The sequence below is a fragment of the Brachyhypopomus gauderio genome, chromosome 20, assembly GCF_052324685.1.
Source record: "Brachyhypopomus gauderio isolate BG-103 chromosome 20, BGAUD_0.2, whole genome shotgun sequence".
Taxonomy (NCBI): domain Eukaryota; kingdom Metazoa; phylum Chordata; class Actinopteri; order Gymnotiformes; family Hypopomidae; genus Brachyhypopomus; species Brachyhypopomus gauderio.
Genome location: NC_135230.1, coordinates 12,589,577 through 12,604,385, shown reverse-complemented (window position 1 = coordinate 12,604,385; position 14,809 = coordinate 12,589,577). Strand labels below are relative to the sequence as shown.

General features: G+C 41.7%; 2 protein-coding genes across 2 annotated transcripts; both read right to left on the bottom strand.

Annotated features, from left to right (window-relative positions):
* Positions 1-129: 129 nt before the first annotated feature.
* Positions 130-9,055, bottom strand: LOC143484301 (uncharacterized). The gene is made up of 8 exons (XM_076982960.1): positions 7,639-9,055; positions 7,176-7,256; positions 6,914-7,053; positions 5,060-5,177; positions 4,082-4,939; positions 3,793-3,950; positions 3,572-3,695; positions 130-3,502 (listed from the first exon to the last, which is right to left on the bottom strand). The coding sequence occupies exons 2-8, from the start codon at positions 7,219-7,221 to the stop codon at positions 3,072-3,074; spliced, it is 1,875 nt and encodes a 624-aa protein (XP_076839075.1). The 5' UTR covers positions 7,222-7,256; positions 7,639-9,055; the 3' UTR covers positions 130-3,071.
* Positions 9,056-9,193: 138 nt separating this feature from the next.
* On the bottom strand, positions 9,194-13,048 carry mettl21e (methyltransferase like 21e). Its single transcript, XM_076982961.1, has 4 exons — positions 12,932-13,048; positions 11,980-12,137; positions 11,760-11,877; positions 9,194-11,640 (listed from the first exon to the last, which is right to left on the bottom strand). The coding sequence occupies exons 1-4, from the start codon at positions 12,966-12,968 to the stop codon at positions 11,216-11,218; spliced, it is 738 nt and encodes a 245-aa protein (XP_076839076.1). The 5' UTR covers positions 12,969-13,048; the 3' UTR covers positions 9,194-11,215.
* Positions 13,049-14,809: the final 1,761 nt, after the last annotated feature.

Sequence of the window (14,809 nt, the reverse complement as noted above, 5' to 3'; positions counted from 1 at the left end):
CCTTTATTAGCTGTGCATCAAAGATATATAATATATATATATATATATATATATATATATATATATATATATATATTATAGTAATATTTAAGAATAGATATTATAATATCTCAGTATTATATAATATGACCCAGTGTTAAACATGAGTCCACTTGTCCACTAACTTCTTCTAATCAGCCCAGTGCTGTAGACCTTTCCCAGTCCCATGTGTTCAATCAGTGTTGTTCTGAAGGCCCTTTTGAAATGTTCTGACCGCTCTGCCTGTGTGTCTGCTCTGTTGGCTCAGATCAGCGTTGTGCCCGGCTGGAAAAAATGGCTCGTGGCGGCCAGGAGCTGCGTCCGGTACCAGAACAACCTCGGTTGTCTCTCCAGCACAGTGCCTCCACCTGGAGGTGGTGCTTGCTGATCCCCAGGGTATTGCATGACTGGTTGCTGGACAAGTCAATGATGGCAGGTTTGTCACAGTCACCCAGCCACCTGCAGATGGAGACACGTAATAGTCATAACGGAACGCCTAGGTCATAATGGTGTATTCTAACGGCTTCAGAAAATTTTGCTGACTTACCTAAGATGATGGTACTAGGGACGCCAAACCACTGTCCCAAATTCCAAAAATGGATGCTTTTAATATGCTGAGGATTGGAATTTACAGAGAGGGAAGGCCTGAATCGAATCATCCATCTGAGAGCATAGTTACTTTAACCATATTTCCAGGTACTTGCATTCAGACATCATCTGATGATGTAATTCTGATTGTAGGATCGTAGTGGTTATTTCGTACTGCTGCTCTTCACAAAGAATCGCCGTGTCTTTTAGGCGTCTATATAGGTTGGCCTCTTGTTCTTGGTCCTACCTGAAAAGATGGAGTTTCTCAACCTGGGTCTCCTCCTTATATTGCTCTGCTACATTACGTCCATACTTCATGACATTTCTTAAGATCTTCTTAAATTTCTTCCAAATCCTTAACATCAGAATCTGTGAGCATTTATTAATGTTTTGTTTCTTCTCTTTTCTTGTTTCATCTCTTCATTACAAGGTACTTCAGGGTTTTTCCTCTTTTCTTCTTTTTTAGAGATGGGTAGGTTTTCATTTCATCTGTCTCAGCTATTAAGAATGTATTAAAAGTAGAACTATCGATCGATAAAAAAAAATTCACTAATTAATTGCACAATTTGCTGTGATTAATTGCGATTAATTGCATTTTTCCTTCTTAGGACTGATGATTTTAGTAATATATATTTAAATGTAAAATAAAAGAATCATAAGACATGTGCTGGTGTGTGTGTGTGATTGGCTGTCTGTGACTCGTACCTGTGTTAAATTGTAAAGCGCCTTGGGAATTTGGAAAGGCGCTATATAAATCGAACATTCATTCATTCATTCATTCATGTACTTGTATTCATATGTATGTATGTATGTATGTTTGAATCTCTTATGAACTATGCTAGTTGAATTTCAGACAAAGTCAACACCAACTGTGCATAATTTAAAGAAAAGAGATTTTAAAAAGAGATCATTTTGGTAGAGTGTTTTGCTTTGAGGTGATATGTCAAAGATGAATGACTTCTGTGATAATTAAATTCTGCTTTGCAGACTATGCAAATTACTTTTGTTTTCAGGAAAACTTTCCTAAAACTCCATCCTTGGCTGAATCTGAAATGTCGTACTTAAGAAGTAGGCACTATATTTCTATGCAGTATGTTCTGCTCAACCGTTAAAGCAGTGTGTTCTTTCAGCAGGCGACTGGGCAGTTTTCATAACCTTGGACATACTACCTGTTATCTCGTACTGCTTTGGCGTACTGAGTAGGAGGGAAGTACGACATTTCGGATGGTCACAGGTCGGCTTTCCACAGGAAGAAAATGGCAAGCTGTGTTAATCGCGGTAATTTTTAAAACCGCGTTAAATATTTCCCAATTAATCGCTACAATTAATGCATTAATATTGACAGCACTAATTAAAAGCTTTGTGAATGTTCTTGGTGAAGACTAAATCGGATGGGTAACGCACCTTATTAGCCCAAATGAGAGTTGTACCAGCAATTCATTCAGGTAGTCATGATGGTAGACTACATTAGCTGTCAGTATAAAGTTATAATGGTGTGTGGAAGAGGAAAAGGTTTTCTGTACGACGCCATACGACCCCAACATAGTGATTGTATCTGAGCATTTATATTTCCAGACTTCTGCCTGATCTCTCGCCGTTACACTGGCACCTAGACTATATGTATCCGTGAAGTATGGTTTTATTCTTTCAATACTACTGAGAGTAGGTCTGCATAGTGTTACTGTACATAGACTCACCATGTGGCTACAACTGAAACAAGTCCAGTGTCTTTTCTAGGTTCCAGAACTGATTTGTGTAGTAGCTTGATGACCTGCTGTTTCTGAAAAAAACAAAGACATAGTGCCTGCAGGAATCAAAATCACTGATCAATACTGAGACAGTCTGTAATATTTTATTTAAAGCAACGTTGAATGCATTTTTGCTATTTTGTAAGTATTCTGATGAAAACTTATTTAATATTACACAGCATGTTCAGAATTTCTTCACATTCTGTCACATTTTACAAACTTTCCATTGACCATATCATGGCCCTATTAGAATCAATACTGATTTCATAATTTACAAAATGGTGAATGTCTATGGTCAGTTTATAGCAGACACTGTGTCTGAGACCTCTGACAATTAGTCTTTCTGTTTCACCTGCAAAAGTTGAGATGAAGTGAACACCTGTAATGATTTCTATTCAAGCACATGATTTCAGGTATTCAAGCACTGATTTGAATCTTGTATTTCAGTACCCATTGTAGGTTGGGATTCGGTAAGAGTCTTAAGCTTCTCTATGGTGAGTTCCTTCCTTCGGTCCTGTGGAGAAGACCACTTCATCTTTTCCTTCAGTTGTGTCTTTTAAACTGGTCTGTTTCTCCTCTACTTTACATCTTTCCCCACTCTCCTCTTTTGCTTCTGTACTGACCTTTTAGCTCCTTACCTTTACATTGTCCCAAAACTAATTCATCTGCTTCTTGTCTTTTTCCAGTTCTTCATGATCTTTCAGATCTTTGTCTTCTTTATCTTTTGTCCCTTTTCCCCCACCTTATGACAGTGTTGTCTTCCAAAGACTTGTATGTAGCTCTATAAATCTTCACCTCATCCAGTTCTGCTATCAGAGTGGTATGGAAAATGTTCTTGAAGTTCTCGGTGAAGACCAGATCAGATGGGTAACGCACCTTGTTGGCCCAGATCAGATTTGTGCCGGGCTGACAGAAATAGCGCATGGTAACCAATAGCTCAGCTAAGTAATCATGGTGGTAGACCACATCTGCTGCCAATACATAATCATAATGATGCTGGGACTGAGGGAAGATCTTCTCGAGGTCATGACCCCAGGATAGTGCTGCCACTTGAGGTTCGTGCCTGCGGTGACCCCTTGTGTTCCTGTTCAGGTTGCACGTCAGATTACCCAGGATTTCTGGTAGATCTGTAGCTGTTAATTTGGCCCCTAGAAAGCAGTTACAATTCTTAGTATTGGTTAGATGCTTTAATTCCTGAAAAGTCTGGTAATACCTACCCAACAATGTAGCTACTACAGACAGTAATCCAGTTCCTGCACCCAGTTCTAGGGTTTTCCTGTCGAGAAGATCGATCTGCTGTTGACCCACTTGTGTTTCTAGGAATTTACACAAGGCCACTGCCTGTACACGGAGGATTAGCAAATGTAATTTGCAAATGTAATGTAAGGAATTCTGGTCAGCTGAAGGCTGTGTTAATGTCTGTGATGAGGGAACTCACTGCTGGCCAGATCATCCCTCCATAGGAATCAATGGATTCTTCAATAGTAATTTTGTTACCCATAAAGTAGTGAATTTCTTTCTGTAGTTTATAATACGCACTGGGCATCCAGGTTCTCTGTAAAGCCAACTGTGCATGGTTCTCAGAGTCGGTGCATTCTGTTGGAAACAAATAGGTAATGTAAATAAAAATATAATTAGTAATACTGGGTTTGCAGGGCTATTTTCATTTCAGGGATTGTTTCATTTATTAACTCATCATAATGTCATCATTTATCAAATGTACTGACCAGACTTTTTCACCATGTTTTGTTCAGTGGAGGACTTGGTACATTTCTGAATGTCACCCCCCTCTTCACTTTCCTCATGTCTGTGACAGTTGGCATCACTTATTTCTCCAGACTCTTCTCTTTGCTTCGCCCAGGTTGACTGCTTATTGTCTTCAGCAGGTGGATTTGCTTCAGCAGGTGTTTTCTCATCTGATTTCTGTTCATCACATTGTTCCTCTTTTCTCTTTCTGGTCATCTCAGACTCTGGCTGAAGCTCTCTGATCTCATCCGCCTGTGCTTCACTTTGCCGTTCCTCTGAACCGACCCTGCACCTTGACCTTAGCTTGACATCTTCTGGGTTTTGAACCTGTTGCTTAACCTTACCGATGACCCCTAAGTCAGCCTCTTCAAAATGTTCCCCTCCCTGCTTCCTGTTCCTGTCTTCCTGCTCTATTTCCTCTTCTGACATCACTGGGTTACTCTTTGCTTCCTCAAAGTCTTTTGTGGTGGCTGAGTAAATTTTAACCTCACCCAAATCTGCCAGCAGCACTGTGTGAAAGGTCTTCTTAAAATTCTCAATAAAAACCAAATCTGACTCAAATCTGATCTTGTTGGCCCAGATGAGGGTCGTGCCCGGTTGGCAGAAATGGCGCATGGTGAATAATAACTCTGATAAAAACATGTGGTGGTATACCACATCAGCAGCCAAAACATAGTCATATCGATAAGCGGAGTGAGGAAAGGTTTGTTCTATTTCATAACCCCAAGAGAGCTCCGCTACTTGTGGTGTATATCTGCAGCGTCCTCTCGTGTTTCTGGATAAGTTCCCTCTGAGGTTTGACATGACTTCTGGAAGGTCACCAGCTGTTACCCAAGCACCTGTGGATAGTTGACTGGTTATGACAAATACCCAGTTGCATACACAAACATTGCTCACGTACGCAAACGTGTATTTATTTACAATAGTGATGGAACTGGTATGCAAATGAGATCACTTACCCAATAGGCTGGCCACGACGGATACCAGACCAGTACCAGCTCCAATTTCTAACACCGATTTATCCAGCAGATTAACTGTCCCTTGATTACTGTCCAGATACTGACAGAGAGCCAGTGCCTATGCATTGTTTGAAAAGAGCTAGGATTATAATCTTTCTGGCAAATTTTGTGTTATTGTAACTGTGGTTTCCAATTGCTCTTCTATGGTGAGACTGCACCACAGCTCAGAGGCTAAGAGCTGACTATACGACTGACAGAAGGCTAATGGGTTGAATTAGGAGTGTGCGTAGGCCAGAGGTGGGACCAAGTCAGTGTTTTGCAAGTCTCAAGTAAGTCCAAGTCTTTATACCTCAAGTCCCGAGTCAAGTCTCAAGCAAAGACACTCAAGTCAAGTCAAGTCTCGAGTCAAGACAGGCAACAGTCAAGTCAAGTCCCAAGTCTGAAACTTGGAATTTCAAGTCCTTTCGAGTCTTTTTTTTTTTTTTACCGATGTTGCAGGTATATTTTAAATGTAAATAATAGACATGCGTTCTTTTTTTAAATCTGTATTCTCCTCAAATCTTGATAAAACGTGCAACTGAAAACACGAAGTATAAAAAAAATTAAAATTACACCTCTTTATTGCACAGTTCAATTTGTTAAACTTAGCTGCAAAAATATTCAATTTTCCAGAAATAAATATTATGTGAAAAAGTCATAAGTAGAACTCCATGTTCAAATAAAAAGTGCTGATATTTTCACAGTACAATACAACGAACCATAACAGCATTTTCCCTCTCTTCTCTTATCTGGTTTCTTGGAGAACATGTGTGAGTGACACAAGACAAACAAATATAAGAACTGAACAATTAACAGGAATCTGCAACTTTAGACATTTCAGTAAACTATTCTGCATTGCATTTGCTGGCCAAAAGTCTGTATGTCATTTGTGCACGATGAATGATGTCCCCATAGCTGAAAACTCGCTCCACTTTTGTCAATATATTTTTTTCTCGACGTAGATGTCTTCAAATACACAATCCATGCTGAGATAGAACTGGATATTATGATGGTGACAGAGAGAGGCTCTCTTCCCCGAGTTCAGATACAGAACCCAGGGTTGCCAACTCTCACGCATTGAGCGTGAGACACACGCATTTGACCGTCTTCACACGCTCTCACGCCACACATCCGATTTCTCACGCCGGAAAAAAATCTAGTTTATTTACCTCTGATCCACATCTATGATTCAATGAGTTACTAGTTCGCTCTGGCACCAACCACTGGCGATCGATCGATCGCGATATAATACTTAATTTGTGTCCATTTTACACCCCGCCCGGTAAAAATTTACGTTCGCCAACCCCCCATTTGATTGGTTGTGCTGCAGCTCATGCACACACACACGTACAGAGTGTGGAAAAGCAGAGGACTGGTCTGCGTCAGAAGGACGGAAATGAAATTAATGGGGCGCACTTTATAAATATTAATATGCGTTTTAAAATTTAGATTTGGGGTAAAAAAATGAAGTCTTTGCAAGTAAACAGGTTCAAGTCCAATTCAAGTCCCAAGTTATTGGTGTAAAAGTCCAAGTCAAGTCTAAGTCTCTGAATATTTTTTCAAGTCAAGTCAAAAGTCTTAATATTAATGACTCGAGTCTGACTCGAGTCCAAGTCATGTGACTCGAGTCCCCACCTCTGGCGTAGGCTCAAGAAGCCCTCACACAACATTAGTGTCTTACACATTCCAGAACATCTGGTTTGAATTTGTCTTTTTAAAATTATTAACCCTTTCATGAGCTCAGTTGGGTGTGCTAGAGCAGAGGAAAAAGTATCAGAAAAATACACATGAAATTGTGCACGACGGGGCACTTACTGCTGGCCATATGGTGGCGCCGTAGGAATCTAGTGATTCCCAGATACAAATTTCATGACCAGCGTAGTTGTAAAACTCCTTGGGTGTTGTGTAGTAGAAACATGGCTCCCATGCTTTCTGACGCACCACAGTGGTCATATCTGACCCCGAATAAAAAAAGAACACACAAAGGCTTTGTGTACAAATCTTTCAGTGTTTTTAGACAGTCATGCATCTGCAAACAGAGTCCCAAAGTCGTGAACAGCACTCTGACTGCACCAACCAGACTGTTGGTCATTTTCCTTTTCTTTGCTGTCCTCCGTCCTCATTCTGTCTTCTCTGTCCTCTCACAAGTATCTTCACACTGGGTAGAGCATAATACACAAGTAGGTATGAGGACAGTCACATTATTCAGAGTGTAAAATGTGGACCTTCACACGTGTAGCCACCTGATTAGTGATGTGAATCTTGGTTCATTAGCGATATATCTTAAAAAGCTCTCGTTGGAAATAAATGGTAAAACCTAAATTGTTGAAGACCACGATATATGCAAGTAAAGCACCATTGCTTAAAATATCAAAATAATTTCAGTCTTTTTAGGTTTTGCTCACTTTTTGCAAATATTTAGTTTTCCTAGATGAAACCCTTCCTTGCAATATTTATTAAGCGTTATAAAACCTTAAGTTCAGTGGAGAGGATGCCCTCTTTGTGCTCCCACAATCCCCTGAGGTAAACACTGCACTCACCTTCACTCAGCAGGTCCCACAGTATCTAGGAGCTCTGCACTGTATCTTCAGTTCTGGCAAAGACAGAACTATAGGGAAACAAAATCACACAAGACACTCCCAACACTGAACAGACCCTGTGTCTACTTTAGAAAGGGGGGGTACTGGGAGCAGGGGCTGCACAGACATCCATACAAACAGAGAAATAGGCAGCGAGGGATTCAGAAGGGGGGTGAGCTATTTGAGGAAAGGGTGCTGGCACTTACATGACCGTGATGATGAACATTAGGGTGATGGCACTAAATCAGAGGGATGTAAATCTACATATCATATGCATCCTGCAGTGGGACTGAAATAGCTTGTCCAGCTTTACAAGACTTATTCGACTTGTACAAGGACCTAGGATTTCAAAAAGGTGTTGAAATCTTAGGTCCTTGCCCAATACAATGGAGGATAATACATAATCATAGATATTTCCTTTACAACCCTTTTAGAACCCTTTTTGGAGGACCATAAACACTTTGAACTTTAATTGTTTTTCTCTGTCATCAAATATCAGAGCCACTCAAAGGAAAAGATGAATCAGATGATCATTGACCAGTGCATAGGCGCATTGTTTTTGTATAAGAAGATATTTGAATCTTTGCATTTCAGTTTCATAGGTTGCAGGAGCTGCATAGCAAAAACACTCCAAAATGATCATCATAAAATAGCAGTTTACACTTTAGTATTTTGGGCTCGACTGCTTCTGTCTGGATCTAAAAGGCCAATTGCTTTGGATTTGTTTGTTTGGGTGGTTCTGAAGTGCTGTGTGTTCATTCCTCATAATATCTATTCCTTTGTTTCCATGTACAGCACGATTGTTGTGTTCTTAATGTTTCCTACAGCAGGAAAACCCAGTACAACACACGTCACCTGCTATCATACCATGTGGAAATCCTGGGTAACCCTGACACCAGTTGGCCTCCTTGTCTAAATCCTCTCACCATCCTCTCCCGTTTCCCTCATCACCATCTAACCCCAAAAAATATATCAGCTATTATAACTAGCCAGCCGTTTATGTGTTTACCAAATGTGACTTCATGTCAATCAGTGCATTCGCTCTTTTGGCAAGAACATATTTCTGGCCAAGTTGGTTTGTTGTTATGTATTGTTGCACAATAGCCCAGAAATTCTGTGTACTACATGTGTTTGAGTATGTTTGTGTGCCTATGTGCACATTCACCCTGTACAGCCACCAGCAGAACTGTGTTGCCTGGTTGAATCTTATGATGTGCATATCACATGTCTCCTCACTAAATCACCAGGATCCCTTTGCGTGTGTCCATGACCCATGTGGGTCACTATGTTTTTAATCATCAAACCACCAGGCAGATGATATTTAACCAACACCTGGGGCATTTATAAAGGTTAAATTTGACAGTTATACCCCAATTTAACATGAAACCAACACAATCCTTCCGAGAAGCTAATTATGTGTATCTAACATGTAACATTTCCTAAATTAAGTTAGATATCAGATAGACATAAACTGTATAAACTGTTATACTGAAAGACGGAACACATATTTATATATGGTTTTATTATATATAAATAATATATATACATTATAAATATATAGATCATGTGCTACAAAATATTTTGAGGCCCAACCAACCAGCTTTGAATATGAAGCTCAAGACGTAATGAGCTCACCGTCTCACCGACGCTGAATGAGTGATGAGTTATGGTAGACATGTGTGAGATGCGATGCACCCAGACAACACGCCACTAGACGAAAACGTTCAACGTTAGTATAGAGTTGGGATTAGGCTGAGCTCATCTGACAGACAGAAGGCTGACGAACTGCAGTATTTTAGCAGTTAAAAACAAAAATATATAGCTATAGATTAAAAGTGCTCAAACGTACAGGTAAATAAGAAATGCTTACAAAATTAAAGTACAATACCATATAAATTCTAACGTGAACGTAACGGTTGATGCATTCAGCCGGTGTTGCATTCAGCTGCCCCTCAAATCCCAAAGCTTTAGGATCAAGTCAAGCACGCGCGTTCACGGGGAAAAAGCGCTGGGACAGAAAGAAAATGGTTCACGATTAATGGGCGCGTTTATCAAGCCTATGGGTGTTGAATATCAAAATAAGTATTCAGCACTGTGGTTTATAATGTAGTACAGGTTATCTGATACATGCCTATTGACATTTGCACTCTCATTTTAAAACAGGGTTAAGAGTCCTCAGTTAGATTTATTCGGAGTCATCTTGTACTTTACTTTTCACTCAAGATGTTTCGTTTCCAAAGCTAAACATATCGCTGCAACGAGAGAACCCCCCGCGGGATTGTAGTGTTAGTTTACCGATAAAGTTCAGGTGTCATACACTTTGAAAGCCAGGCATGAGGTGCATATTAGGGAGACCGTTAATGTGATTGACTAGTACACAAATTACACGCGGCGCACGTACAAGGTTCTCGAGCGCGGGCTGGTTAACGTAATGTAATATACAGCTCTTGTCTTGGAAGATTTCCTAATTGAGATAGTCTATATGAACGAAGATTAAAAATAGCTTCATTTACTGGGCATTTAATCCTACGTAAGAACTTTAGGCTAATGTTATTTGTTGAAAATTATTTAAGGCCCACGTTTTAAATTACATTTAATTAAATTACATATTCCTACAGCAAAAAAATGGGAGTTTTTGATATGCAGTTAAGTGTAAAGATACAGTCTTCATAAATTCTATTTGTACAAAAAATGCTTCAAACTTATGTTAATTAAACAATAGCTATGGAGTCTAAACAAAAAAAATGGACATGATAGTATTATACTGTAAGGCACTGAAAAAAGCTTTTCATATGTCTCTGTCCCCAGTCTGGCTGTAAATGCAGGTTATGGTCAGCGTGCTCATTCAGAAATCCCTGACCTCTGAGCCATGTTGTCCATGGTGACTCCAACCATATGTTACATCCTTCCCATGGTAAAGGACAATGTGGCAAATAGTGAGATTTTACAGATAAAAAAGAGTTTTCAGGGAAATGATAAATGCAAGAATGTCTGCACAGATGTTTCATGGAAATTCATACCATGCAAATAAGTTTGTCTACGCAAAGTATGTATTTCTCAAACAGACCCTAAATTCATGGGAGGGGTCCTTAGCTGGTGAGAAATGTCTGTGTCACATCAGTGCACATAAGTATAAACAAACAACATCCTCCAGATCCTGGACACTCCCCAAACCGCACACCCCAGATGATCCTGGACACTCCCCAAACCGCACACCCCAGATCCTGGACACTCCCCAAACCGCACACCCCAGATGATCCTGGACACTCCCCAAACCGCACATCCCAGATCCTGGACACTCCCCAAATAGCACACCCCAGATCCTGGACACTCCCCAAACCGCACACCCCAGATCCTGGACACTCCCAAAACCGCACACCCCAGATCCTGGACACTCCCCAAACCGCACACCCCAGATCCTGGACACTCCCCAAACCGCACACCCCAGATGATCCTGGACACTCCCCAAACCGCACACCCCAGATGATCCTGGACACTCCCCAAACCGCACACCCCAGATCCTGGACACTCCCCATGTCTATGCGGCTTCCCCAGACTGAATTTGTGAGACCAAGCACTTCTTTTGTGCTCTGTACAACTTGATCTGGAGGCTGGGCAGGTCATAGAGCTCTTCCAAGTTAAAGCGGTTTCGAAACCTGTCCACAAACCCGTTCTCGGGGTCCAGTCGGAACCTCATTGCCCACAGGATTACAGTGTCCTCCGAGCACAGGTGCTCAAATGTCTCCATCAGCTCGTTGAGGTAGGGGTGGGCGTACACAACATCGGCTGCCATGATGTAATCATAATGACAAGAGGTGCGGGGGAAACACTCCTCCAGCTGACGGCCCCAGCTCAGCTCCATCACCTGGGGCTCGTGGCGACAGCGCCCCCTGGTGTTACGGCTGACATTGTGCCGCAGGTTACCCAGAACATCCGGCAGGTCTGTGGCTGTCACCTTTGCACCTGCAGGTTTTTGTACCCAGGTACCGAGTCAGTGGGAGTTACGCAAATTACATAGTACACAATTACAACAAGATCAACATACAAAATAATCAGGTAAATCGTGAGGTGGCGATTCTTACCCAGAAGGCTGCACACTATGGTTACAAGGCCTGTTCCAGCACCAAGCTCAATGACGTTCTTGTCCGCAAGGTTATATCTGTCACGATGAGTGTCGAGAAAATGACACAACACCATGGCCTTTTTAAAACAACAACAATAATATAATAACTAATCATTAAAATGATCATGGTTAAAGAAATGTTTGAATAGTCTTGAAATGTTTGTGAAAATAGGGCTTACTGAAGGCCACAGCACAGCACCATAACAATCAGTGGACTCTTTGATCTTAATCTCCAGGTTAGCAAAGGTGTAGCCCTCCCACGCCTCCGTCCTGATGAGGGAGGGGAGGAAGTGCCTGTTCATTATAGCTGCTGCCAGCTCCGCGTCTGGAGAGGTTTCTGGAGGGGTTTCAATGGCATTGAGCACAATATCACAACAACTGGCATACAAGTCGCCCTCGAACTGAAATTAAACAACGGCGACTTCATCAACAGTGACTCAGTTTGGTTCTCAACATGTGAGAAGTTTTTGTAAACTTAACTACAATTAAGTGATTTCAAATCACACATGCCTAAATGTACGGAAAGTGTAGATTTGAACAAATGCAGCACTCTAAGCAAGCACCCAAATACACACTGTTAGGTTCTATTATTAGAGCATGACGTCTTGGATTCTTCAGGCAAAGAACAGCTGTTGCATTACATAACCAGTAGAGAGAGGCTAGTATGGAGGGCTATATAACCCATGTACTGTTAGTTTAGCTTCTCAGACTTCAGTGGGACCATCAAAAAAGGTACGAAGAAATCAACAGCATTATTTTACTCTATGCACACGTTGTACCTTTAATCCACAACTCACTGGTACTTTCTGATTGATAAAGTCTTCTGAAGATTGGACATAAGTTTGACTTGATGCCCGTTCTGATGAAATCCAGGCTTTCGGTTTCATTTGTGTTTTGATCAAATAAAGTGTGATCAAACACCCACTGGCTAAAGGCTTTAATAAAGATATTTACAGGCACCAAATGCCAGTAGAAAACCCCACACAGCACAGAACAAGTTGGGCTGCACCCGCCTTCAGGAGTACACATGCTACAAGAGGGATGCTGGTTATCGTATCCCAGTACACGCTACGCAACACTGGTCATTTCATTAGTATCATCACAAAAAAATGAATCTCCATCGTCACCCACCCGTATTTTCAGCGTCCTCTGCAGGTTCCTGCTCCATGATTGTATGTAGACCCGTATGATTGTATGTTTTGGAAGGTAGACCAGTCTGAAAATGGTGCCTTCACACGTTTCTACTCCCTCCCCCCATCCAAAGTGTTGGGACCAGCTAGGCGGAGTTTCGGGTAAGTAGGTCAACAAGAGTAATGGGGTAACTAGATACTGGAGGACAACTGCTAAAGACAGTGACAAGACAGGCATTTCAAACACACACACACACACCTGCCACATTAACACTTCCAGTAAAGAAGAGGACCTATAGTAGCAGTAGATAGGATTATGAAGACAATGGCAACCTGTGTGATTCTGCTAGTTTAAACCTCATCGTTGGGATTGTATGCATAGATGTTTTTTTTTTTTTTTGCCTTTTTAAAATTTACTTTGTTTCTACAATTATATACTCTATTTAGTTGTATGTTATTCGTTAATTTTGTAAGAGTGAATCCTGGTGTTAAGGCTATTTGGGGTTCAACTCATGCCAGGGGTCTTTGGAAGCATATGGCCAATGCATGCACAGCTCATGGTAAGTAAACCAAGGCCCATAGGATTGCTCTTACAGAGTGTGGACCACCACCCGACTGGCAATTTACCAGTTCTCTCATCACATCTCATGTACCAGTGTCATATCAAGAGGGAAATGCCAGTATATTACAGAGGTGGGCTGTGTGCATTTGTAACCTATCCACTGATGAGACTTTCTCTGCAGAAGTCAATTTACATTCCATTCCCAAGGCAAACGGGTTTAGCGTTCACCGTTTGATGTAAGATTGTCCTTAGATGGCTTTGCTTCATGTAGGTTTTTAATAGATCTCCATCTCACTGAAGGAGTGGTACACTCATTAAAGAACAAGGCAGGTTGGGGCCTGTAAACTGAGTGGGACAGACTTGCCTTAATATATCTCGCCATCAAAACCTGTGATGAACGGAATCTTCCAGAATGAGTGCTAGAAAGTCTTGTAACAGTGAACACCTTAATTTTATTCCGTGATGTTTATGCTGTGTAGCATATCATTCATGGCAAACGCTTTTCCAAAGGGTTAAAGGTCATTTCTGTATTCACTATAAACATTTATCAAAACGTACAAATGATCAAATAGTCTAAATAAACAAGACAAGCCTAATGTAATTCCCCCTTTCGCCCTCATAATTTGATGCTGAGTTTCATTTCGCATCTGTGCTCATTAGCATCTCACACTTTGTCCCGTTCGCATCTTTGAAATGCAGAAGAAGAAGTAGAATTTACAAGTTTTTCTTGGTCTTTGCTCTCCCACCACATGCTCCTCTTCTCCCCCTCCCTCTAGACTTCCCTTCAAACATAGAGCGTGCCGTAACCATGGCAGCCCCCCGCCCCTGCTGGCATTCATCCTCCTCCGAGCTGGAGCTGCTGCTCAACCTCAAACCAGGCCCTGTCTTCGAGAGCTTGTTCTTCGATGCCACAGGCTGCTTTTCCTCCACAGCTCCGCCCAGCTCTCTGGAGCCTCTGTTGCCCCCTCTTCCGGACCGTTGTCGTATGTGCTGGAGCCAATGAAACCTCCTCCAAACAGCCCTCCAGGTGGAATGCCTCGGTCGGCCCCTGTCTTCCCTTTCTTGACGGGGGACTCTTCCTCGTCTTCACTGCCGTCTCGACGCTATCCTTTCCCTTGCGCTCCTTCTTCTTGAGGCAGGTGATGGTGCGGTGTAAACGCTGGCTGCGAATGGCCTGCCTGTCCTGCTGCTCCAGGCGTCTGGGGGAGGAGACACACGCTGTTAGTTTACATGCAGAGCATGGCTTGAGGTGCATTTGTGAGGTCAACTGCCCTGAGGCATTCATGTGAGATCAGCTTTCTGGTTGACCTTTGCTAA

Coding starts and splice junctions, on each gene's coding strand:
- LOC143484301 (XM_076982960.1), bottom strand. CDS start 7,221: ATGAGGACGGAGGACAGCAAAGAAAAGGAAAATGACCAACAGTCTG. Junction 5,178..6,913: donor GCGCCACCATATGGCCAGCA/GTAAGTGCCCCG, acceptor AACAATGCATAG/GCACTGGCTCTCTGTCAGTA. Junction 4,940..5,059: donor CGTCGTGGCCAGCCTATTGG/GTAAGTGATCTC, acceptor AACTATCCACAG/GTGCTTGGGTAACAGCTGGT.
- mettl21e (XM_076982961.1), bottom strand. CDS start 12,968: ATGGAGCAGGAACCTGCAGAGGACGCTGAAAATACGG. Junction 11,878..11,979: donor GTGCTGTGCTGTGGCCTTCA/GTAAGCCCTATT, acceptor TGTTTTAAAAAG/GCCATGGTGTTGTGTCATTT. Junction 11,641..11,759: donor CATAGTGTGCAGCCTTCTGG/GTAAGAATCGCC, acceptor AAAAACCTGCAG/GTGCAAAGGTGACAGCCACA.